This window comes from Tenrec ecaudatus, chromosome 16, assembly GCF_050624435.1.
Source record: "Tenrec ecaudatus isolate mTenEca1 chromosome 16, mTenEca1.hap1, whole genome shotgun sequence".
NCBI classification, from domain to species: domain Eukaryota; kingdom Metazoa; phylum Chordata; class Mammalia; order Afrosoricida; family Tenrecidae; genus Tenrec; species Tenrec ecaudatus.
This window is the reverse complement of record NC_134545.1, coordinates 30,856,967-30,882,941: the sequence shown is the minus strand read 5'-3', so window position 1 is coordinate 30,882,941 and position 25,975 is coordinate 30,856,967. Positions and strand designations below refer to the sequence as shown.

Sequence of the window (25,975 nt, the reverse complement as noted above, 5' to 3'; positions counted from 1 at the left end):
GTCGGACTCCAAAGTCACGACCCTGCTTCCTCCTATCCCCAATAAACAATACAAGCCAGCACTGAGCTCTAAGAGGGAATACATGAGAAGGTTCTGGATAAAGGGATGCGGTAGAACAAAACTCAAACTCATAAAGAAACCAAACTCACTGCCATGGGGTTGATGTGACCCACAGTGGCCCTATGAACTGGGGTAGAACTGCCCCTGTGAGTTTCCGAGACTGTCACTCTTGATGGTATTAAAAATCATGGTCTTTCTCCAGACCTTTCAGATCACACCTCAATGAGCAACCATACCGCCACCAGGCTTATGTGACAGAGAGAAACTGATGGGACCCCAAAGAAAATGACCCTCAGTCACCCTTTAGGCCTGAAACAGAACTCACCCGTTGTCCAATTTTCAGCCAGACAAGAGACGGGTCTGCACAAGGGTCAGCAACACTAGGGAGATGTACACTCTTGAGAATCGTCAACCCCTGATATCCAAAGGGTGGCCTTGACCCCAGGATGGAGCTCAAAAAGGTTTGTAAAGAAGGAGGCACACAGCAAGAAAGGCGGGAAGGCAGCAGGATACGATGTTGCTTTAAGAGCACTACTATGGATGAGCGGAAGCAAGAGGTGTCTGAATTGTGGAATGGGAACCTGATGATGTGCTTTGTACAGCTTCACCCAATTCGCAATATAAGTGGGGTTTTTTATGCATGTAATATCTATTCATTTACTAAACCTCATACTTTGGATGAAATACTATGTTATTATTCCTCTGCTTTCACCACGTCAGTAAACAAACATATAACGTAAAGAGAAAAAGTGCCAAACAACCAGAAGGTGACATGCTGTCATTCCTTTCAGCTTTGTGTTACTTTGCCCCCACTTCCCACAAGATATTGAGTGAATTCTGCAAATCCTGGAAGTGTTCAAAGACCCAAAAAACAGAACAATTGCTCTAAGGTCAACAGCCGTGGAAAGGGGTTTTCAAAGATGAACCTAATATGTGCAGAGAAGAGGCGATGCCTGTTTCTAATCTACCAAACACAGTGACTACTGTCCAGTGGACCTGCCTGTCAAGGAATGGGATCCTACTCCTACGGTGAAAAAATGATTAGGGATAAGTCACAGCCAATGATGCTCAGATACAAGCAAAGGATATTGTATGTGAGGACCCCAATCAAGAAGCAAAAGGAAATGGGAACAGAGACACCAAGAGGGAAGAGGGAAGGTGGGGAGAGGTGAGGAGGGAGGGAGGCACCAACCTCAATGAATGGCACATAACCACACACCCCCATCCAGGGGGGAAACAACAGAAACCAGAGGGGAAGGAAGACGGCGGTTGGAGTGAGATTTGAAAAATAATTAACAATCTATAATCTATCAGGGGGCTATGAGAGTTGGGGGGTGGGGGAGGGAGGGAAAAAAAGAGGAACTGATCCCAAGGGCTCAATGACAAGTAAATGTCTAGAAATGAACGATGGATTATATGTACGAATATGTCGGATACAATCGGTGTATGGTTTGTAACAAGAGTTGTAAGAACCCCTAATAAAATGACTAAAAAGAAGCAAAACAAACACATGTATAAACAAATAAACAAAACATATTGTTGAGAACAAGAGGGGTTGGAGCAGAGACTCAAACCTATCTGTAGACAATGGGATATCCCCTCACAGAAGGGTCACGAGGAAGAAATGAGTCAACCAGAGTGAGGTTTCCTCACCCCCCACTATCATGACCCCAGTCCTGCCTGTCACTGTGGGCTAGACAGGAGCATGGACACGGGTACAGATAAGAGCTCACAACACAATCCAGGAACAACAGGAATGGGAGTAGCGATATCAGGAAGGTAGGGGAGGTGGGGAGAGGAGAGGAAGAGGGACCTGATCGCAATGATCAACACATACCCCCCCATCCCCTACCCACTGCGGGGGATGAACAGAAACCATGGGGGAAGGAAGACAGTAGTCGGTGTCAGATATGAAAATAATGATCATTTATAATTTATCAAGGGTTCATGAGGGTGAGGGAAAAAAGAGGAGCTGATACTAAGGGCTCAATAGAGAGTAAATGTTTAGAAAATGATGAGGGTAACAGATGTACAAGTGCGCTTGACACAATGGATGTATGGGTTGTTGTAGCAGCTGTAACAGCCCCAGTAAAATGATCTTTTAATAAGAAAAAAAAGTAGAAATATCTAAACAGTTGTATTGTTTTTGTTAGGTATTATTTAATATTCTTCTTTTTGTTTTTTAATCATTTTATTAGGGGCTCATACAACTTTTATCACAATCCATACATACATCAATTGTGTAAAGCACATTGGTACATTCATTGCCCTCATCATTCTCAAAACATTTGCTCTCCACCTAAGCCCCTGGCATCAGCTCCTCCTTTTTCCCTTCCCTCCTCGCTTCCCCCTCCCTCATGAACCCTGGATAATTTACAAATTATTATTTTGTCATGTCTTTCCCTGTCTGACGTCTCCCTTCACCCACTTTTCTGTTGTCCGTACCCCAGGGAGGAGGTCACATGTACATCCTTGTAATCAGTGCCCCCTTTCTAACCCACACTCCCAGTATCACCACTCACACCACCGGCCCTGAAGGGACCATCCTCCCTGGATTCCATGTTTCCAGTTCCTATCTGTACCCGTGTCCATCCTCTGGTCTAGCCAGATTTGTAAGGTAGAATTGGGATCATGATAGTGGGGGTGGGAGGAAGCACTTAGGAACTACTGGAAAGTTGTATGTTTCATTGTCGCATACTGACTGGCTTGTCTCCTCCCCGAGACCCTTCCGTAAGGGGATCTCCAGTGGCCTACAAATGGGCTTTGGGTCTCCACTCTGCACTTCCCCCACTCATTCACTACGGTAGGATTTTTGGTTCTGATGATGCCTGATAACTGATCCCTTCGACACCTTGTGGTCACACAGGCTGGTGTGCTTCTTCCATGTGGGCTTTGTTGCTTCTGAGCTAGATGGCCACTTGTTCACCTTCAAGTCTTTCTTATAATCTAGTTTTGTGCACCACTTTTATTGTTCTTACCTAACTATTAACTATGAAATAATCAACTACCTTTTGATAAGTAATTTTTTGTGGGGGAATCATTTTTTATACTTAAGTGTCCATTAGGGCAGAGAAGTGCTTGTTAAATTACTTGAAGCCCACCACTGGGTTGTATTAATTATAGCACACGGTATTATTACTTTATATGTTTTGGAGGTGAAACATTTTAAGAATTTTAATGAGATATGTGATTTTTTTTTTTAAGTTAGCAATATGACTCTCTCTCACAGTGCCCCAAGCCCACCACCCAGAACCTGATCAGGTGGGGCCCGTCCCAGCCTTCACTGCTGCCCTCCTCCCCCAGGGTCACCCAGCACCTCGTTGCTGACGGTGGAGTCTCGGTGAAGCATCCCATGCAAGTGGCTGTCCAGGCTGGCCCCCGACGAGCACTTGGCCAGGGCAGCTGCGTGGGACTCCCGCTCTCTCTGCCGCACGATGGCCTCACAGCCCAGCCACTCTGACATGGTTTGCGCATAGCAAGCATGGACCTGCTCATCCACCTGCAGAGCACATGCACAGGGTCTGTGGGCAGGGCGCCTTCCCAAAACAGGGCACCCCCCAAGCCCCAGGCTGCACCCACCTGCCCTTCACGTAGGTATTAGTGGAATGTCGACTGTGTGTGGATGCTGGTTGGCCCAGGGGAGACTACTCCTTACATCAACATGAAAAATAAAAGGAACTAAACAGCCGTCTGCCGAGTGGCCTGGGCTGCATTTCTAAGGGGACAAGGATGACCTTAAGTTTTCCAGCTGCCCACAGCGCTGGTGAGAATGACACAGGGCTGGGTCATGCTTCCTTCTGTGTCCATCAGGGCACATGAAGGGAACCAACCTGATGGCACCCAACAACTTTAACAGCAATGCACTTCCTGACCCCACTTTCCCACTTGTGCCCACAGGGGTCCAAGGCCCTCAGCCCCTGTGTCCAGCTCCATTGGCTGCCAATGATGCCCCATGTCCGCCCATGCACGTGGTGGGATTGGGGAGTGCAGGGAACCGACCTCCTTCCTCTCCGTGGCCGACATCCCAAACTGGTAGTGCTCCAGGAGGAAGGGCCACACGGCCTTTCGGATCTCAGGCTGGACGCCGCCGAAGTACACCAGACGGAGCAGCTCCTGTTCCTCGTAGCTCTGGGGAGCACAGGGAAGGCGGGCTTTGGGCATCAGAAAGCAGGGGTGGGGCAGCAAGTCCCAGCAATGGAACTTGCCTTTAGCAAGCCTGGTGTGAGCCAGCAAAGACACGTGTCCCCGGGTGGCCATCCCTGCCTCTCATGTCTCTGCTTCGCTGCCCACTGCTTTTTAAAATCCTATTTCAGATTCTAATGCCCATCTGTTGAGGAGCCCTGGTCATGTAGTGGTGATGCGTTGGGCTGCGAGCTCCAAGGTCAGCAGTTCAAAGCCACCAGCCCACTCTACGGGAGAAAGATGAGGCTACCTGCTCCTGCCAAGAATTAAAGCCTTGGAAATGGTTTGTTCTAATCATGTGGCATGATATGATACCTTCCCAACATGATCACTGAAGACAAACGTGGCTGCATAAGCAAATGTGGTGAAGAAAACTTATGGTGTCCAGCTATTAAAAGACAGTCTGGGGTCATAGAGGCTTATAGTCAAACAAGTGGCCATGCAGCAGGGAAGCAACAAAGCACACATGGAAGAGGCCCACCAGCCTATGTGATCATGAGATGTAGATGGGAAAAGGCATCAGAAGGTCAAAGCCAAGTAACCCAATCAATGTAAAGGGGTGGGAATGTAGTAGAGATCCAAAACCCACCTGCAAGTTAATTGGGCAGTCCCTCTCAGAAGGACCACATGGATGGGATGATAAATCCAGGGTGCGATATAGCACTGATAAAGCCAGAACCATCCTCTAGTTCTTTAGTATTTCCTCCCCTTTACTATTATGGTTTTTCTTTATTTTGCCTCATTAATTATGTCAGAGTTGTGTAGGTTCATTTGTATATATAAGATTGAGAGGACCTGATGCAAAGGGCTTAAGTGGAGAGCAAATGCTTTGAGAATGATTGGGGCAGGGAATGTGCAGATGTACTTTATACAATTGATGTATGTATATGTATGGATTGTGATGAGTTGTATGAGCCCCTAATAAAATGTTTAATTAAAAAAAAGAAAGAAAGCAAAAAAAGATTGTTTGAAACATGAAAGCCAAGACAGAGAACCCTTCAGAAACAGCAACAGGAGCAATGGTTCCCTGAGGGCATGGGAAGTGAGCGGGGAGTGGAGAGGGTTACTGTATAACCATGACAAGGAGCAAACAACACAATTGTATGTAGATGGATATTTTGGATGGGTTAGGATGTAGCAAAAAATAAAATAAAATAAGGGAGGGGATATAAGGAGCTGATAAAACATTTTCTTCAAAGCTTTGGAAAGCCACAGGGACCGTTCTACCCCGTCCCAGAGGGTCAGGGTCGCTCTTTCCCTCATGCTCCACAATCCTAATCTTACTTCAGAGCTTAACTCAAACACTGCCTTGGGTGGATCCTGACTCAGAGTGACCCTACAGAGCCGACAGGGTAGAACGAGCTCACTGGCCTTCCAAGGGTGTGATTCTTTCCAGCAGCAGATTTGCCCTCTGTCTCCCAAGAGGTGGCCGGTGGGTTTAAGCTGCGGTGGGTTTAAACTGTGGGTTTAAACTGATGAGCAGCCAAACATTCACCCACTGTGCCACCAAACTCAAATGAAGCTCACTGCCATCGAGTCAATTCTGACTCACAGTGACCCCACAGGACAGGGAGGAACTTGCCCTGTGGGTTTCTAAGACTGTCACTCTTTTCAGGAGTAGAAAACCTCATCTATCTTCCTTGGAGTGGCTAGTGGTTTAGAACTGTTGACCTTGGGGTTCACAGCCACTTTGGGGATTCTAACCACTATGCTACCAGCTCCTTTACTCATCCATAGCTACATCAATACAGGAGTGGCTGTTAGTTGCTGTTGGGGTGACAAGATGGGCTCCCGGTGGCCCCCAGCCCCCAGGCAGAGCTAGGCCCCACCCAGCCACCTTACTGTGCTGTCCTTCAGGTATTGCTCCCAGATTCCCGCCGTCAGCCCGTGTCCGGCATCGCAGGGAAAATTTGGGGACACAATCCTGTGGTTGACCAGGGCGGACAGGTGGGTCCTGACGGTGGACAGGTGTCTGCAGTAGGCCAGCCCTGCAGGGGGTGGACACAGGGAGAGACTTTAGTCCCCTGACATCGAGTCTCTTGCCTGGGCTCCCAAAAGTTGCATGCCTGTTGAAATTCCAGCACCCGAAAGACATTCGCAGACAAGAAGCTGAGGCTGGGGGTGGGAGGTGTGGGGGTGGATGGCAAGGGTGGCCACGTGCAAGTTCGCCTCGTGGTTCTCGGACCCTCGGGAAAGGGAAGTCCTGCCGCCTTTCTCTGCTTGGCAAGGGCACAGCCACCGTTTCAACAAGAAGCCAAAGCATTTCAGGGACCCGGGCTAGAGGAGGCAGAGGAAGGGTAGGCAAGGGGGGACCGGCTCAGTGCCCTGGCCACTCTGACTGGTGAGAAGGCCTCTTGAGACTCCACCCTAAATGCAGCACCAAAAATGAGCCTGGCAAGCCAGTAACCAGGCTAGAGGCCAAGGGCACCCGGTGACTACCAAAGACGGACCTGCACCCTGTCCCACCCCAGGCTCAACACCCAGCACCGAAGACGCCCAAACCTCAACCCACTGTGGAGAGCGACCCTTCAGGACAGAGAACTGCCCCCAAGCTCCCCAGGCTGGCCATGTGACCAAGAGGGCAGCCTCGTCTTTTGTCCACAGGGCGGGCCGGTGATTGTACTGCAGATCGGTGGCTAGCGGTCCAGTGCTGAACCGGCTGTATCACCAGGTACAGGGGACAGAACGGTTTCCTTAAGAGGCTGCCAATACTTTTCTTAAATCCGTTTTGTTGCATTACAATGAACCCATCGTACCATTCAATAGCTAGGTCATCTTCAGAAGGCTTGTGCATCCAAGACTGCCAGGCTTCATAGGCGCAGACAGCTTCATCTTTCTCTTAGTGAGGTGGGTTTGAGACGCTGACCTTTTAGTTAGCAGCCCAATGTGTAACCACTGCTCTCCCAGGCAGCATCCTGTGCTGGCAGAGAGTCTCAAAACTCTACACTCATTGCCACTGATTCTGACTCACAGAGAAGCCCTGGTGCACAGTGGTTACGAGTTGGGCTACAGACCGCAAGCCAAGCAATGTGAAACCACCAGCCTCCGACGAGAGAGAAAGACGAGGCGTTCTGCTGCTGGAAAGAGGTACAGTCCTGGAAACCCACAGGGTCTTCCAAGGGGCACCTCTACCTGTCCTACAGAGCCCTGTGAAGCAGCACACAGACGGCACTCAGCAAATGCTCCGCAGCAACCCACCCGCGCCCCGCAGGGCAATACGCACATCCATAGAAGGCTCTGGAGAGGATCTGGTACTTCATGTTGTCACAGAGAAGCTTCAAGGGAGCTCTGCAGGTGGAGGAAGAGGGGATGTTTAGGAGACAGACATGCCCACTGTGTCCCAGCAGCCAGGACCAGAGGGCAGAGAGAGCCGGCCAGTCAGGCTGCCGGGCCCTGTGTCATCCGATGATCAGCTCTCACAATTGGCTTTTAGAAGTGGACTTCCTGTCCTTTCTTCTTGGTCTGTCTTGATTTTCCTTTGGAGAAACACCCCTTCCTCAACTCTGTCTTTGTGGCTATGGTGAAACCCGCTACCCAGTATATGACCCAGGTTGGAATCATGGTGATTAGGCCAGAGGTGGTCATGTGACCCAATGTGAGCCAATAAGAAGCATGTGTGGGACTTTGGTTGGCACGATTCAGAAAGATTTCTCTTTCTTTCTCTCCTTAAGTTTTTAAGACAGTGGACAATAGCTGCTGGGGGCGTGTGTCTTCTTTGTCACTGCCTGGGAAGGGCCTACCAGAGAATTAAGCTATGACAGGGACCAAGAGCTTGAGAGAGGGAGATTTCTACTTTGGGTTTCTGAATCCAGCCATGCCTGAAGCTACCATATCTGTGGATTTACTACATCGACAAACTTTCTATCTTTCTCCCTTCTTTCTTTTCTTCCCTCCCTCATTCCTTTTTCTTCTACTTTTCTTCTTTTACAAATATCATTTTATCGGGGGCTTGTACAGCTCTTACTATAATCCATACCCACATCCATTGTGTCAAGCACCTTTGTACATTTGTTGCCATCGTCATTTTCCAAACATTTTCGTTCTACTTGAACCCTTGGTATCAGCTCCTTACTTTTCACTCTCTTCCCCACCCTTCCTCCCTCATGAACCCTTAATAATTTTTATATATTAATGTCTTACACTTACTGATGTCTCCCTTTACCTGTTTTTTTGTTTTGTCCATCACACTGGGAGGGGGTTATATGTAGATCATTGTGATTGGTTCCCCCTTTCTGCCCCCACCTTCCCCTTCCACTCCTGGTATCACTACTCTCATTATTCATTCTGAGGGGCTTCTCTGTCCTGAATTCCCTGTATTTCCAGCTCTGATCTGTACCCGTGTAGATGCTTGGCTCCACCCGGATTTGTAAGGTGGAATTGGGGTCCTGACAGTGGTGGGGAGGAAGCATTAAAGAACTAGAGGAAAGTTGTTATGCTTCACCAGTGCTATACTTCACCCTGGCTGGCTCATCTCTTTCTTGTGACCCTTCTATTAAGGGGATGTCCAATTGTCTACAGATGGACTTTGGGTCTCCACTCTACACTCTCCCTCATTCACATTGATATGATTTTTTGTTTTGTTTTGCCCGATACCTGATTCCATCGACACCTTATGACCACACAGGCTGGTGTGCTTCTTCCATGTGGGCTTTGTTGCTTCTCAGCTAGATGACCGCTTGTTTACCTTCAAGCCTTTAAGACGTCAGATGCTATATCTTTTGATAGATGGGCACCATCAGCTTTCTTCACCACATTCACCTGCTTTGTCTTCAGTGATCGTGTCGGGAAGGCGAGCATCACGGAATGCCGGTTTAATAGAACAGAGTGTCCTTGCATTGAGCGAGTGCTTGAGCAGAGGCCATAATCGGTTTTAACTATGCTGGGGTTTCTTAAGCTTGTAGAAAGAGTGCTGAACCAAGTGAAACAAGTATTCAAGCAAACCAATGAAGAAAACTGGGATTCAGAGTCCAATGGTTAGAATCGTCACCCCCTTGAGAACCAAAAGGCAGCACCGGCCCAAGGACAGAGTTGAGAAGGGTGAAGAAAGAAGAATGGAAACAGGGAACGCAGGACAGAAGTGAGCTCAGTGATGGTATACTGAGGGCCCGGCCATGGATGAAGCAAAAGAAATAGGGCCGCTTCACAGCCTCTCCTGGGATGAGAATCTTTGGGAACAGTCTTGGTTGGAAGAAGAGAAAGGAGTTAGGGACCCAGCATTGCTGGAGGAAACAAGGACCAGTGAAGGAAATGCTGGCCACTCCTACAGACAGAACCGTGGGAGAGTTGCATGTTTATTTCTGCCACATCCCAGGGACAGCTAAGAAAGCCCAGAGCTGGGCTGACGCCTTTCGGTTCTGCACGTGGAGGCGTTAGAAAGCACAGCCCTAAGACCAGAAGGACCAGGTGATGCCCGGCCGTCCCTGACGGCTGCTCTGAAAAGGCACAACTGAGGAAGCCATAGACAGAGTGGGAGAAGAATGTGGAAACAAATTCAAAATCATGGGGGGAAAGACCAGGCTTATCCATTGGCTAGGGACAGGTGGAATTCCCAAGAGGATGGTCGCCCCTCAGGCTTAGGAATGAACTTACCCCATGACTTGATTTTCAGCCAAACAACAAACAAGAAGAACAGTAACACTCGGGAGGCCAGCACTCCCTCAGATGGCCCACCACTGGAGCTCCATCCGCAGCGCAGCCCTGTCTCCACAGAAAACACCGGGAGGAAGTGGGATGTTCCACGGGAGGGAATGCCGTCAATGAGATGAAATAAAATGTGGGTGGATTGCTGAGTGGAAAACTGGTTTGCTCTGGCAACCTTCACCCCAGTCACAATTCAAGTTGGGTTGTTGTTTTTTGTGTGTGTGTGTGTGTGTGTGTGTTTTTGCTTTGTTTTTAATTAAAGCACCACTCCCATTTTGTGACCCCAGGTTGATGAGACCCAGGTTTGCCCGGGTTATATGAGAGTATCCCACTGATTGACAGCTGTCCTGAAGTGGATCAGGCTCTCTGCAAGGTGGTGAGCTCCCCATCACTAAAGGTGTGTCAGCAGATGCTACATGGGAATGTGAGTTTAGAGCAGTGTTTCTCAATAGTTCCAGAGTCACTTGGGGATTCTCCAACACATAGTTTCTTTGGCCCTACATCCACCTATTCAGTCAAGACCTCTGGGGTTGTGGGGTGAGGCCCACGGATTAGCATGAGCCACTTTCTCTGCCAGGTCATCCTGATGAACAGTCAAGTTCAAGACACTCTGGTTAGATCAAAACTTGCCCAGCATAAACAGGGAACATGGGTTTGTTCAATGAGGGACAGATAATCTGTCCAAATGACGCTGCTAGTCCCTGCACCCACTGAGGAGCCGGGGGTTAGATAACTTTGAACATTGGTTGCTGACCTCTACTCCGTCCTCCTACAGCCTGAGACTGGACCACCCACCCACTGGCAGTGAGAGACAAGGAAGGCTGCCATCCATTCTCTCAGGCCAGGCTGGGCCACAGGGAGCCACAACGAGACTCGCGGGTTGACTGAAGAGTTGTAAGTAGACCATGGGCAAGGAGAGACGTGAGCTCAGACTTCCTACAGGATAAAGTAAAAAGTGCCCGTCAGGGCGCACTGCGTCCATGAAGACAGCAGTCAAGAGTCCCTGGCTTCTCCACGAGTCATGGATTGCCATGACTCTACACCAACGCAATGACTATGAGCTGGGTTTGGCCGACTGAGCGTCCATCAAGCGCCAGGTTACCATGTGCTAGTCATTCCCCATGGCCCCACCCTCCCACCCATTCTCGGCTGTGCAAGGTGGGCCTTATTGTTGCTATGGTTTGGTATCGCTGAGTTGGTTCCAGCTCATAGCGACCTTGTGCACAGCAGAAGGAATGCTGTCCAGTCCTGTGCTACCCTTCACCATCATTCCTGTGTTTGGGTCCACAATTGCAGCCATGGTCGCAACCCATTTCCGTGAAGGGCTTCTTTTCATGCACCTTCTGCTTCACCCAAGCCCAATGTCCTGCCCCAGGGACTGGCTCCTTCTGATGACATGCCCACTGGACATGAAGTCTTGCCAGCCTCGATTCCAAGGAGCACAGATCTGTTTGTTCTTCTGGCCGATCATGGCATCGTCAACACTCTGCACCAGCATCATGATTCAAATGCATCGATTCTTCTCCGGTCTTCTTTATTCCATGTCCAACTTTCACATGCAGGAGAGGTGGCTGAGAAGCCCATGGCTTGGGTCAGGCACACCTTAGTCCTCAAGGTGAAATCTTTGCTCTTGAACATGTGCCGTGGACGCGCCCAATACAACACGCCATTTGATTTCCTGACTGCTGCTTCCGTGGGTGTTGATTGCGGACGCAAGTAAAATGATATCTTTGGTAACTCTGAAATAGGCACCATTTCCCCATTGAGTGGAAGAGCCAACTGACACAGGGGCGGTTGTCAGGAATATTTCTGGTTTCTGCGCCATGTCGGTGGGGCCAATGCGTTGTCAGTAGAAATGAGATGTGCCACTTTGGGGCTGCAGCATTTCATGGATGCCTCAAGTCCCTCCCGAGCTACCTCCTCGCTCTGTCACCATGACTGGTAAGATTTAAGCTGGTGGCTGCTCAGTGGTCCGGGACAGAGCAGAGCTCCCAGGGGGCCCAGACATTATCAAGCCTTGGCTGCACTGAAGTCACTGGTACTAGAGGGCTGTGTGTTACTGTGTGGCAGAACCTCATGTCATCTGACTGACCTGCAAACAGGACTTCCCAAGGGCAGGATGGAAACTGGATCTGGGGAGACGTGGGCACCCACAAGTCCTGACTAAGTCCTCGGATCCCTCCATCCACAGCTGGTCCCACATACCGCTCATGGTTGCAGCCATTGGCGCCTCCGTCAGCTGAGCCACTCTGGAAACAGGAGGAGCAGGACGACTTCCGAGGGCTGGGTTGCCATAGTGACGGCAGGTTGTTCACGGAGACATCCATCAGGTCCTGCGGAACTATGTAGGAAGGAGAGGGGCCGAAGAAGGAATCTGAGTAAGCTTGGGTGGGCAGCAGGATCCTCAGCCCAAAGCAAGCAGCTCCCTGCAACAACACCACCACCCCACCTGCGGCAGCACAGGGACAGGAAAAACCTCAAAGGTGACAGTAGGAAACTGTGACCCCCCGAAATAATTGGACCCCAGACCTTGAGCCCACCGATCACGGAAAGCCACCACCAAGGCTGAGGGTCTCAGAAGAGAGAGGGAAGGACACTGAGAGGCTAGAATCCAGACACACGCCGCATCCCAGAGGAGGAGGCCAGACCTCATCACGTTGTCATTTGTGCGTCCTAGAGGGGCGAATTCCCTAGGGGCCTCTCAGTCTCAAGTCCCCAGAGAGAGGCGGAATGGGGAGCTGCTTGTGGAGGTGGTGAGGTGGTGGCTGGAAGCCAGCCTCAACAGGTAAGGCAGGATACAGCTCTGGTCCTCAGGCCCTCCATCAAGCAGGTGCAGGGGTGTGTCCTGGGAACTTTGTGTGGGCTGGTACTAGAGGCCATACGCCCACTCCCTAGCCCACAGTTTGACGTAAACCTCCTGAGGATGGAGTCCCCACATCCATATGTGTGAATGAGCGTACACACAACGCACACATGCACACAGACAGGAGAGCACACACAGGTACACACACATGCATATGCAAGCACACATGTATACACATGTACAGAGGCACACAGCCATGACTCTACCTACATGCACACACACTGGTATACATCCATATACACATGCGTGCACACACTCGTGTACATCCATACACACACGTGCACACACTCATGTACATACATACACACATACACACACTCGTGTACATCCATACACACACGTGCGCACACACTCGTGTACATCCATATACACACGCGCGCGCACACAGGATGGCTTCAAAAAGTTCAGGCTGGGCTGTGCAACTATGTAGATTATGTTTTCCGACTGTGCTTTATATTCCACAAACGACCAGGGAGATACACACAGAAAACAAGGTAAACAAAGTTTTGGTTTGTTTTTGTTTTACAAAGAGAGAGAGAAGAGGGTCAGAGTCTTAAAACCCCCTGCGATAGTTTATTGTGCCAGCCTGGCCGATAAACACAAGTAGGATTAACTGAAAGGCAAAGGGATAAATGGCTCGGTGAGCCTCACCTTGCTTGTTCTGTGCCTCCGTTTAAAGGGGTACACTACCTGTGGACCTGTCGCTGTAAGTTGAGGTCCCTTTAAGCCCACATGATTGGAATGTTCATCTCTGGAGCTGGGGACTGACAGTTGATGACAGTTGGGGACCGGCGTTGCTGTTTGCTGCCTGGGTATATATAGCCCAGCTCTCTCTACAGAAGGGGACTGGCACCTGGCAGCTCTCAAGCCTTAGAGGACTGCTAGTGTCTCACTGCTTTATAATTTAACTGTTAATTTCTTGTATTATCTATCTGTATATAATTTAACAGTTCATTTCTTGTATTATATATCTATCTTTATAAATATATTTATATATAACTACTAGCAATCTGGTCTTGTCTCTCTAGAGAACCCTGCCCAACACACACCCCGTAGAGCCCTTGCCCATCAGATGCAAGCGCCCTTCCACGGGGCTCTCAGAGGAGGAAGCAAATGGAAACGGACTTACAGTCTTTTGTGACAAACAAAAAGGTTGGTTCCCCCCCAAAAAAGATTTGTTTCCACGCCCAGCGACTGGGCATGCAGGATAAATCAGGTCAGAAGGACTCATAGAGTGAAGGGTGAAGGAATTTTTAAAAGGAAGAAAGCAAATAAGAAAATGAAAACAAAACATTCATGAAAAATGCCATCATCTTTCAAAACCATTTTTTCCATGAGCTTTTTGGATGCCTCCCTTGTATCTACATACATAGACACATACATATTTACACACACACACACACACACACACAGTTATGCTGTTGGGGGCCATCAAGGCAATTCCAACCCATAGAGACCCCAGAACTGCCCACACAAGTCTCTCGACTGGAGATTACCAGGACTTTCTTGTCGATCACTTTTCAGACCCTTGAAATGAAAATAGCTCATCTCATGCGCATTAGACACGTGGTGGGAAGGGCTAGTCCCTGAGAAGGACACCTGCTGGTAGAGGAGAGGGACAGTGGAAAAGAGGACGACCTCCGTGAGACAGGAAGACACAGTGGCTGCAACACTGGCTCCAACCTAACAGTGACTGTGAGGATGGAGCAGGACCGGGCAGTGTGTCCTTCTGGTGTACATGGGTCGCCATGAGTTGGGGCTGACTCAATGGCTCCTAACAATAACTGTGTAAGCGGCGCTGTAGACTTGTGGGCTGTCTCGTATGAGGTTGGCCAACTCTTACTGCCCCATGTACCATACTTCTGAGAGCCGTCTACATCTTCCGTCAGGCTGCCAGGGAAGGGGAGTTCTGGTTCTGACTTCACCCAAATCCACCAAGAAAGACCATTACGGAAGAAGCCCACCAACCCGTGTGATCACAAGGTGTCCATAGGATCAGGTATCAGGCATCAGAGATCCAAAACAACCATCCATTTTGATGCCAATGAGGGAGGTCAAAATGGAGACCCAAAGCCCATCTGCAGACAATTGGACAGCCCCTCACAGAAGGGTCACAAGGAAGGGATGAGCCAGCCAGGGAGCAGTATGAATAACTCTGACAAAACACATACCTCTCTAGTTCTTTAATGCTTCCTCCCCCACTATCATGACCCCAGTTCTATCTTACAAATCTGGCTAGACCAGAGCACTGGTACAGATAAGAGCTCTTGACACACAGAAGCCAGCACAGATCAACCCCTCAGGACTAATAATGGGAGTAGTGACACCATGAGGGTAGGGGGAAGGTGGGGGAAGAAGGGGGAGAGAGGGGAGCCAATTGCAATGATCAATATACAGCCACGCCCCTCCAGGGGACGAACAACAGAAACGTGGGTTCTTCAGATATGGTATAAGATACAAAAATAACAATTTATCAAAGGTTCACAAGGACGGATGACGATGGAAGGAGGGGGAAAAAGAGGAGCTGAAACCAAGGGTTCAAGTAGAATGAAAATGTTTTGGAAAGGATGATGGCAACATAGGTACAAATGTGCTTGATACAATTGATGTATGGATTGTTAGAAGAACTGTAAGAGCCCCAATACAATTTCTTTAAAAACAAAACATTAAATCTCTTGTGGACTGTTCTAGAAAAATAGGCTCAGATCTTAACCTATTTCAGGGAAGCACTGATCAACCTAGTCTAGGGGTAGCAAATGATCTTCCACCCAGCTCTGTAGTCCAGTGCAGGCAATATTAATCAATCTCTTTCTACCAAAATGACACAGCCCTCCAGGCATAGGTCTTTCCCCTGCACCCACTTCCCTTGGGACCAAGGCTCAAATGACAACGTGGTGGTGATCGGCACACAGCCCATGGGTGTGTGGGGGAGCCCAGACATTACTGGGGGCTTGTTCCTTCAGACCCGGTGTTGGGAGGGTGGTGTCCCATCTGGCTCGTGCCCACCGACTCCCCCTGTCCACCACCAGCAGAGACTGGCCCACAGGAATCGCGGTCCAGGCAGGGCCCTTGTAGAGAGAGGAAGGGCTGCCCAAGGGGTCGGGAGCAACTTGAGACACAAAACAGAAAAAACTGGTGAGACACAAGGTCTGGGTTGGGTGGCAGGACCCTAAAGAATGAATTACTCTTCTGGGCTCTCTCTCAACCCTTGCCCTGCCCTAATCCTCATGGCTCCCACGCATTGTGCTTGATTAAAAGAACAAAGAATATTGGTGTTTATAACGCACCCTGGTAGGGCAATGAGCCAAGTGTAGACTGCTAACCGCAAGGTCGGTGGTTCAAACCCACCTTAGGAGAAAGATGCGCCTGCCTCGTCTCGGCAACCCTAGGGATCAGTCCGACTCTGTCCTGTAGGGGCACTAAGGGTCTGAAGAGACCCCCATGGCAGTGGGTTCTTATTATGTCCTGGATGCTGGGTTAAGAAGCCCTGGTGGCATAAGGACTGGATTGCGACCCACCAAGTCAGCAGTTTGAAACCACTAACCGCCCTGCGGGAGAGAGGTGAGGAGCTTTACTCCCGTGAAAAAAGCACAGTCTCGGAAATCCACAGGGGCGGTTTGACTCTATTTTATAGGGTCTCTGTGAGTTGGCATCAGCTCGATGGCAGTGAGGTTCCTTTTGATGGTGTGCCGGACTGCCTTATCCCTCAAACAGTCCTGTGAGGGGCTTATTTCTTTTACAGAAGAGGAAACAGGTTCAGAAGGAACCCCAGTTACACACTGCGCTGCTAACCACAAGGTCAGCAGTTCAATCCGCTGCTCCCATAAAGAGATGCAGTCTCGGAACCCACAGGGGCGGTTCTCCCCTGTTCTACTGGGTCACTGTGAGTTGGAATCGATTCAATGGCAGTGAGAGCAAAATCACCCCACCCCCAGAAAGTGAGCGGCCCCACTGCTTTCCAATCACTTCCTACTCATAACAACAGTATACAGATCCACAGTGCCAGCAGGCTCCTTCCCGCGTAGGGCGAACAAGCCAAACCTGTGCCAATGAGCTGATTCCGACTCGGAACCAGGAGCAGACAGCCTCATCTTTTTTCCAAGGAATGAAGGCGGGCTTGAACACTGACCTTATATTTAGCAGCCCACTGCTTACCCAATTTCTCCACCAGGGCTCCTCCATTCATTACATCAAACTCAAGCTCACTGCCATTCATTCGATTCTGAACCCTAGTGGCTCCATAGGGCGGGGCAGGGGGTTCCTGCAGAGCGACTGGTGGTTTCAAACTGCTAACCCTGTGGTCAGTAGCTCAATGTGTGACCACTATACCACCCGGCCTCCTAGTTGCTAAGTAGAGGGTAGATATCATTCTCATTTAGGGATAAACTGAGACCCTCAAGATAAGAACTCCCCCTCCCTCCCCAGCCCCACTGCTGGCCCCAGAATCACTAAGAGGCAGGCCTCAGAGGACAGGGCAGGGCAGGGGGGCAGGGGACACACACTCAGGGAAGCTTACCAAACTCAGACTGCATGCCAGGATAGATGATCCTGAACACGTAGTCCGTGGCCTCTTCATCCTCCTTGTCCGACGACGATGTGCACTCAGCCGAGCCCTGGGGGCCTCGCTTGCGCAGTTTGGGGAAGACTTTTCCCTGGGGGAGCAGAGAGCTAGGGACAAGCCTGCCCTCCCCACCCTTAGCACAGCCCACGGGTCCCAGGAGCGTGCACACGACCCCCCCGCCCTCGGGTAAGCACAGGTTTACCCCTCCCTGAGAACACTCACCTTCCCCCGCTGGGACCAGAGTGGGGGGTCCAGCTGCCCATGGGGGAGCAGCCCATTCTCCAGACATGAGAGGAATTGCAGAAGGTGCCCGCCTCTGGGGAAGCGGAAGGGCGGCCGCTGGACCCCATCCTGGCTGACCAACACCACCGTCCCGCCGCTGTCCACTGCCGCCACGGCCGGAGAAGAGCAGCAGGGAGTCAGTAGGCTGCCCGGGGTCTGGGCCCTTCCAGCAATCGTATCCTCCAGGACCACAGACCCAGGGGACCGTGCTCCCACCCACCCAGCAGCCAGCTCAGACTGGAGGAACCGGAGGCCAAGATACGGATGAATAAGACAAACTCCCTAAGCAAGGGACATCAGAAGAAAAAGGTGTCGCACACCTCTACCCCACTTCAGGGACCTTCTCTTGCCACCTACAAATGGACCCGGTCTAGCTTTCTGGGGAGCTTCCATACCTGGCCCTCCTCCGGGCAAGCAGGGCACCATCGAGCCTGGACTGGGCACTCCCTGCCTGCCCAGAGCAGTGCATGCTCACAGCGCTATCCCACCCACAGCTGGCCTCTTAGGACAGAGTAGAACAACCTGCCGGGTGGGCTTCTGAGACTCTCCGTCTTGACATCTTTCTTCCAAGGAGCAGCTGGTGGGTTTGAATTGCCAATTGCTAACATTGGTTAACAAAGTTTAACAGCAATCCCACGAGTCCTCTCAATTGTTGTCTAAGTTACAAATAATGAACCAGAGGCTCAGAGAGGGTAAGCCACTTTCCCCAGGTCACACAGTGTGTACATGGCAGGGCCAGGGTCGGAACTCATCTGTCGGTTACAAAGGCTGTGATCTTTCTTAATTCCTGTGCTGTGGGCCTTCCGAACCAAACTCCCTGCCATCAAGTCGATTCTGACTCATCGTGATCCTCTAGGACAGAATAGAGCTGCCCCGAGGAGTTTCTGAGACTGGACATCTCTACGAGAGCAGGAAGCCTCATATTTTTCCTGTGGAGCATGTGATGGTTTCAAACTGCTGACCTGCGGTTAGCAGCCCGACCTGTAGCCCACTTCTCCACTAGGGCTTCTATACTGTGCTTTGGGGAAGCACTCAAAGAAAAATACTACTGCCAAGGCTGAAAATCTTTATGAGAGCCGACAGCCTCAACTTTCTCCCTTGGAGAGGCTGATGGGTTTGAACCACCGCCCTTGTGATTAGTTAGCCAACATCTAACAGGGCTCCTTGGGGAAATCACAGTCTGTACTTTCTAAAGCAAGATGGCCCTCCCATCTTCTCAGGCTTTAAGAAGGGCACCGACTGTGGGTTCCAGAGCTCTAGAGCAATAGCCATGGTGTCACAAAGCTCTCAGTTCAAATCTGGCATGGATCGGCTATGAGTTCAAATCAAGTTCCTTCCTTACCTCTACCACGGACTGACCACCGAGCCATCACTGCTGTGACAAGATCATCCTGGTCCCTTGGGCTTGCTCCGTCAATGTCACCAGCTACAGCCACTTGCTCACAGTATCCAATCCTCACTATGACCCTGTGACTGGCTGCTGCTAGGACCCCCCACTTTACAGATGGGTAAACTGAGGCACCGAAGGGTGAAGTCTCATGCTCAAGGTCTCATGGAGACCAAAGGACACCTTCCACAGTGTCTCATAACACGACAAAATGATGGGTGGTAGACAGCCAAGGGGTCTAGGTAGAAGCCCCCGGCCCGGCCCCTGACTCGCTCCTAGTCCTTACCTTGCTGGTGGCAGTGGAGATAGACAATCTCCTCCAAGTGGATGGTCATGGCGTAGTCCCAGTAGACGCTGGCAAAGGAGGACATGTGAGGTGAGCAGGATGCAGTGTGCTTGCGCACCCATCAGGGGGAGGGGCCCAGGAGGCCAGAAGACCAGCATCAATCAGCTTCTCCATTCTCTTCATCCAAGTAGCTCACCAAGGTTCACCACTCCAACATCTGGGTCCCAGACCTCCCCACTTCCTCTGGCACCCACATCCCAATTTCCCTAGAGGTTCCCATTCTCCACCATGTGTTGGAGGGGAGCCTCCACTCACCGCCCCGGAGCATCTGACTTAGGTCAAGCCAATCAGCATATTCTACTGCCTTAAACACAGCGACTAGAGCAAGGCATCCCGTAGAACCACTGAGACTGATGTTCTGGGCTGGTGTGAGAGTGACTGGGAAAGAGTTTCCCTGGCTAAGACCGTAGTGGCCATGGTGATAAGAGTATGGATATTGAGGGCCAAGGCAACAACAACAACAAATGGAACCCACAGGGAGGAAAGCAGAGCCAAAAGAGAGAAAGAATTCTGGTCTTCGTGATAGACATCAGCAGAGTGCCTGGATCCAGCTGTACCCGAAGCCAGGCCCTCTGCTTGTTTGTTCATTTCCTGTGAACCAGTGTTTCAGTCAGCTTGTGTCTGGCTTTCTGTCACCAGCATCTAACAGTCGCAATGAACCGAGACTCTAACTCCAGGGCACCAGTTAGAAGAGTCACTCAGCGGCCTTGACTTCACAGGTCTCCCAAGTGTACCTTGGCGGGGCCTGGCACTCGTCACACTGAGGCAAACAATCCCTCACACAACGGCAAAACCAAACACAGCGATGGCATTCTGCTTAGATTTCCTAAGAAGAGTCTTTGTGTTTTAGAGATGCCTTTTTAAGAGGGTCTCGGGCGAGATGCTGTGATACCTGTACTCTGCTTCAGAAGGTGGAGAAGAGAACTGGGGCAAGTGAGGGCTGTGAGGATGGACAGCGGGTAGCTGCCTTCTGTCTATCTTTGTGCTGCAGTTATTGCAATACAAGGCTTTTGTTTTGATTTTTCAAAAACTAGCACCCACAGAGTGGAATAATCACAACGGGGCGGATAGCGTATCATTCTACTTAAGCAAACTGAGACAGGCAAGTGCATAGAAACCAAGGTCGTTTCGGCGTGGTAAGCAGGGCTGGGGAAGAGGGAGGGTAAAAAGGGCCCTCATTGCTTAGGGGTCACCCAGCTTCTTTCAAGGAAGAAGAAAGAATTTAGAAATGGACAGTCGTGATGGATGTCATTGATTCTTTCACATGAGAAGTGGTCAGGCAGCCAACGGTTTGTGACAATACATCCCAGCAAACAACTCTTTATAATGCAGACTGACCACCATCGTTTTAAACCAGGCTCCTCAAACTGCGGCCCGCCGAGGGCATTTATCCGGCCCGCCAGGTGTTTTTGCCCCATTTGTTTTTTTACTTCAAAATAAGATACGTGCAGTGTGCATAGGAATTTGTTCATAGTTTTTTTTAAAACTATAGTCCGGTCCTCCAATGGGTCTGAGGGACAGTGAACTGGCCCCCTGTTTAAAAAGTTTGAGGACTGTTTTACACAAACACAGAAGCAGGGAAACACCCAAGTCAAACCGAAATGAGACCCAGGCACAGAGGAGCAGAAACGAGGGGTTCTCCTGCCAGTTGCCCAGGCCCCTCACAGAAGAACGATGAAGACGGCCATGCTTTTGCTGTGTGGACTTCCCAAAGCAGTGGACCCACCGTGGGGATTCCGACTCAAGGCAGCTCAGAGAATGGATTTTTTCTAAAGGAGATCACCAGGCTTTTCTTACACAGCACCAACTTCGATCAGCAGAACTGTTGCACAATAAGACTCCTATAGTGTTAGGCTTAAAAAAACAAAACCAAAACACCTCTCACTGCCGTTGAGTCAATTCTGACCAACAGTGACCGCAGAGGATGGAGTAGAACTGCCCCTGTGGACTTCCGAGGCGGTAATGACCTCATCTTTCTCCCTCGGTGCCACTGATGGGTCAAACTGCTTGCTGATCGTGAGGTTAGAAGCCCACCTTGTAACCCACTGTGCCCTTGACTGTGTCAGAAGGACAATGCTGTTTGTCACCCAGGACCCCGTAGATCAGTAATGTGCCAGGAGAGAGTTATTTTTCCTTCCAAGCAGGACTTGGAAGCTTTGGTGGGTATGGATGCATTGTGGAATTTCACAGGTGATCCAGCCCTGCTTTTATTGGGTGACTGGAAGTGTGGCGGGGACGGAGGACTGGAGAGTGTCGTCCGTCCCTGGGAGGTTTATAACGTCTTTGTCAAGCTTTCTCTCTCTGGGTGGTGGTCTCAGCAGGACTAACTTTCCGTGCCCTAAGATTCTTCCAGCAGGTTCTGGCTCCTTCTCAGCCTTTGCCTTCCCCATGGGCCAAGTGGCCATAGTGGCCAGGAATAGTAATAGGCAGGGGCCTATTAGCCCCTCTCCCCAAGGAGGGATGGTCCCTGGTACCAAGGGAAGTGGGGTGGGGTGGTATCTAAGGGACATACAAAGGACCAGCACTTTACCTCTTTTCGTAGTCCAGGTCCCCCACAGACCCATTCATCAGTTGGTTGGGTGTCCACTTTAAGGTCATAGTGTCTGCTGTCTGGTGCAGGGACAGGTACCCCGGCACAGCCTCCATGTCATCCCTCTGTGGAGAAAGAGGGCCACCTCAGCTCTGACCATGGTGCCAAATTCAGGGCAGATGTTGGTCCTGCCCCATTGGGTTCTAAGACATTTAGCCTGAACTACGCACTTGGGTGAGTCCCTTCAAGGGCACGATCATCTTCAGCGGGGCAGCCCTCTGATCTTCTTGCAGGTGGCCATGCAAAGCAGAGCCCTCTGCAGATGGAAGTCCAGGAGAGGGTGCAAGAGAGCAACTGTGAAGGTCGCCCTACACCCCCCCCAACACTTTCAAAGCCATACCCCCTCCCCCCAATCCTAATCCCAAGGCCACAGGGTCCTGCCACAAGAGGAGGGCTTTCTCTAGAGCAGGGATGCTCAATACGTCAACCGCGATCTACTTGTCGATCGCAAATGTAGTGTGGGTAGATGACAGGGCATTAAAAAAACAGACACAAGCCTATCATCAATCCCGCCACTTAATTGACATACAGCGCAGCCAATCAGATGCAATCTTAGGTGTCAAACGCATGTGCAAACAACACGCTAAGTGCAGCAAAACTGACGAGCTGAGTTATCGTCAATTTTTAGACTTTGTTTTTTTCTCTTAAACGAAAGAAAGGGTATTAAAACAAGTGGGGGAGCTGGACCAAAAAGAAGATAGAAACGTATCATTTTCATACGGAATGGGAGATTTTGACACTACAAGCCGACATTCAGCTGAAGTCCAGAGCGCATGAACAGTTCTGGAATGTACTCACAGAGGGAAAGTGCCCAAACATGTGAGAAAATGTGCCACCTCCTTGACTGCATTGTTCTATTTATGTGAGTGAGCCTTTCCCACATAAAGATCATTAAGTCCAAGTTCCATTCCACCGTGACTGATGATCTTGAGGCTGGCTGTCAGCAGCTGCTGTCTGCACTGTGCATCCCTGGCTCATCCCATTCAGTGCAAGTCATCAGAGTAAACTCAGGTCATGACAAAAATTGTACATAGTTAATTATGTTGTGTTGTGCAATATGGACTCATGCGGTTATGCAAGGAACATAAACATAGATTGTACATATAAAGAAGTCTCAATGCATTCATGAAAAAATGTAATAAATAAATAAAATACATAAGCTTTGCATTTGTGTAGTTGGTAGATCATTCTGACTCGGTCATTTTATAAGTAGCTCCCATGCTGGAAAAGCATGAGCCCCCTGACCTAGAGCCAGGAGGAGTTCTTTGTCCCCTTTCCAAGACAGAAGGTGTTCAAGAGGCATCATGGGAGAAATCTGAGCTCTCTATCCTATCCCTCAGGTATTTCCCGGAAACCTCTTCCCCAAATACCCCACCGTCCTCCTTGTCCGGCCTGCTGCACTACAGTGGTTTGTTTTTAACCCCAGAGGGTGGCAGTGGCGAGTGGAGAGCCCCCATCTCCCCAAGCTTCACCATGGAGGAGGTAGCTAACCTGAGGAGCCCCTCCACCAAGAGAGAAGGAAGGAAGGAAGGTCATAGCATGTGCAGTCAACAGAGCAGCATTTATTGAACACCTACTGTGTACCAAGTTCACTTCTCACACACCTGGTTACGGCGCGGTGTTCCATAGATTCTAAGATGCACGGCGTTGGGGTCAGGTTTGAATATACCCCAGGATACAGCTTATCATTGGCAGCATCTCAACTTGGGGTGTCACTGTCTGATCCTGTACAGTTCTAGCCACAGACGTTCACATGGTTGGCCCTTCCAGAGTTCCATGTTGCTTAAAGTGTCTTAGGAGGGCTAAACTGTGAATCTGCTTTGAACGGGAAAGTGGGTGCCCAGAAAGGCTGGGTAATGAGATCCATGAAGACGCTTGTCAGTGGTATGTATCTGTAAGTGCAGCCTTAGATATGGATATGTATGCAAATGTGGGGACCCATGTGTATAGGCAAGGGACCTTCAACAGGCTTGAGGAAAAGTGGAATTAAAGGATCATGGAATTTCCCCAAAACTTTTGAAGTCCCCTGGTATTGTTCATAAAGTTTATATTCTACATCCCAAATTGGAGAGAATCGTGTCTGAAGTCTTAAAAAGTAGTGAGTGGCCATTAAAGATACAGCTGTTGGCTTCTAGTCCCCTTGAGCAGAAGCGAAAGGAGACGAAATGCGGAGAAACTAATCTACAGCACAAAGAATTTAGAGGAGCCGTGGCCTCACTGACTCTGAGACCAGAAGCACTAGAAGGTGCCTGACTATCCACGCTGACTGTTCTGATCCAGTTCACATTAGGTGGATCCCGAAAAGGATGGGATCAAAGGTAGAACCGAATTTCAATTGACTAGGTCAGCAGAGACTGGAGTGCTGCCCAAGACCCTTTCCCTGAGATACTCTTAAAATTGTGAACTGAAACAGACCCCCGAGGGTCACCTTGTAGCTAAGTAACAGATTGGCTTACAAAATGATATTACCCAGGGCCAGTGTGCGCTATCTATCCCTCCGAGACTCAACAGACCGAAGAAGAATCGATACATTTGAATGATGATGCTGGCGATGAATATTAAAATACTGTGGATGGCCGAAACAGCAAACAATTCTGTCTCCGAAGAAGTACAGCCAGGATGCTCCTTCGAAGCAAAGATGGCGAGACTTTGTCTAATGTACTTTGGACATGTTCTCTGGAGAGATCAGTCCTTGGCGAAGGATATCTTGCCTGGTAAAGTGAAAAAGAGTAAGGTCTGGACCAAATGGACCAATACAGGGCTGCAACAATGAGCTCAAACGTAAGTACATTTGTGAGGATGGCACAGCACCATGACGTGTCGCCTTCTGCCATGCATTGGGTTGCTATGAGTTGGGGCCGCCTTTTGTGTGTGTGTGTGTGTGTGTGTGTGTGTGTGTGTGTGTGTGTGTGTATAAGAAAGAGCTTTATCACTCCCTCAATGCATGAATACTTTCTTCTATTAAATTGGCACTCGGTGATGCTCACCCTCCCGATACAACTGCTGAAGCCAAAGCGGGTGAACAAGTAAATGTGGTGAAGAAAGCTGATGGTGCCCAGCTATCAAAAGAGATAGTGTCTGGGGTCTTAATGGCTTGAAGATAAACAAGCGGCCATCCAGCTGAAGCAACAAAGCCCATATGGAGGAACACACCAGCCTGTGTGATCACATGGTCCCAAAGGGATCAGTTATCAGGCAGCAAAGAACAAAAAATCATATCATTGGCTGCACACCTCCATGATACGATCGCCGAGGACAAAGCAAAGTGGGTGAACAAGTAAATGTGGCGAAGAAAGCTGATGGTGCCCGGCTATCAAAAGAGATAGTGTCTGGGGTCTTAAAGGCTTGAAGGTGAAAAAGCAGCCATCTAGCTCAGAAGCAACAAAGCCCACATGGAAGAAGCACACCAGCCTGTGCGATCACGAGGTGCCAAAGGGATCAGGCATAAGGCATCATCCAAAAAAAAATGCCATAGTGAATGAAGGGGGAAGTGCAGAGTGGAGACCCAAAGTCCATTTGTCGGCCACTGGAGATCCCCTCACAGAGGGATCTAGGGGAGGAGATGAGTCAGTCAGGGTGCGATGTAGCACCGATGAAGAATACAGCTTTCCCCCAGATCCTAGGTGCTTTCCCCGCCCTCCCCAACTACCATGATCCAAATTCTACCTTGCAAGACTGGATAGAGCAGAGGTTGTACACTGGTGCATATAGGAGCTGGAGGCACAGGGAATCCAGGGTGGATGATACCTTCAGGACCAGGGGTGTGAGGGGCAATACTGGGAGAGTAGAGGGTGAGTGGGTTGGAAAGGGGGAACTGATTACAAGGATCTACATGTGACCTCCTCCCTGGGGAACGGATAACAGAGAAGGGGGTGAAGGGAGATGCCGGATAGGGCAAGATATGACAAAATAATAATCTATAAATTATCAAGGGCTCATGAGAAAGGGAGGAGCAGGGAGGGAGGGGGGAAAAAGAGGACCTGATGCAAAAGGCTTAAGTGGAGAGCAAATGCTTTGGAAATGATTAGGGCAAAGAATGTACAGATGTTCTTTATGCAATTGAT

The 25,975-nt window shown here is 49.8% G+C and overlaps 1 protein-coding gene across 3 annotated transcripts in view; it reads right to left on the bottom strand.

Moving 5' to 3' along the window:
• SGSM1 (small G protein signaling modulator 1) overlaps positions 1-25,975 on the bottom strand; it is an 82,539-nt gene that overhangs the window by 23,285 nt on the left and 33,279 nt on the right. For all 3 annotated transcript variants that reach the window (XM_075534483.1, XM_075534481.1, XM_075534482.1), the window contains exons 9-17: positions 21,852-21,976; positions 19,262-19,329; positions 17,529-17,692; positions 17,262-17,397; positions 12,088-12,223; positions 7,466-7,530; positions 6,085-6,230; positions 4,060-4,188; positions 3,377-3,559 (exon numbers count right to left, since the gene is read on the bottom strand). In XM_075534483.1, coding sequence (XP_075390598.1) covers positions 3,377-3,559; positions 4,060-4,188; positions 6,085-6,230; positions 7,466-7,530; positions 12,088-12,223; positions 17,262-17,397; positions 17,529-17,692; positions 19,262-19,329; positions 21,852-21,976 — 1,152 coding nt within the window. The remainder of the gene's footprint in view (positions 1-3,376; positions 3,560-4,059; positions 4,189-6,084; positions 6,231-7,465; positions 7,531-12,087; positions 12,224-17,261; positions 17,398-17,528; positions 17,693-19,261; positions 19,330-21,851; positions 21,977-25,975) is intronic.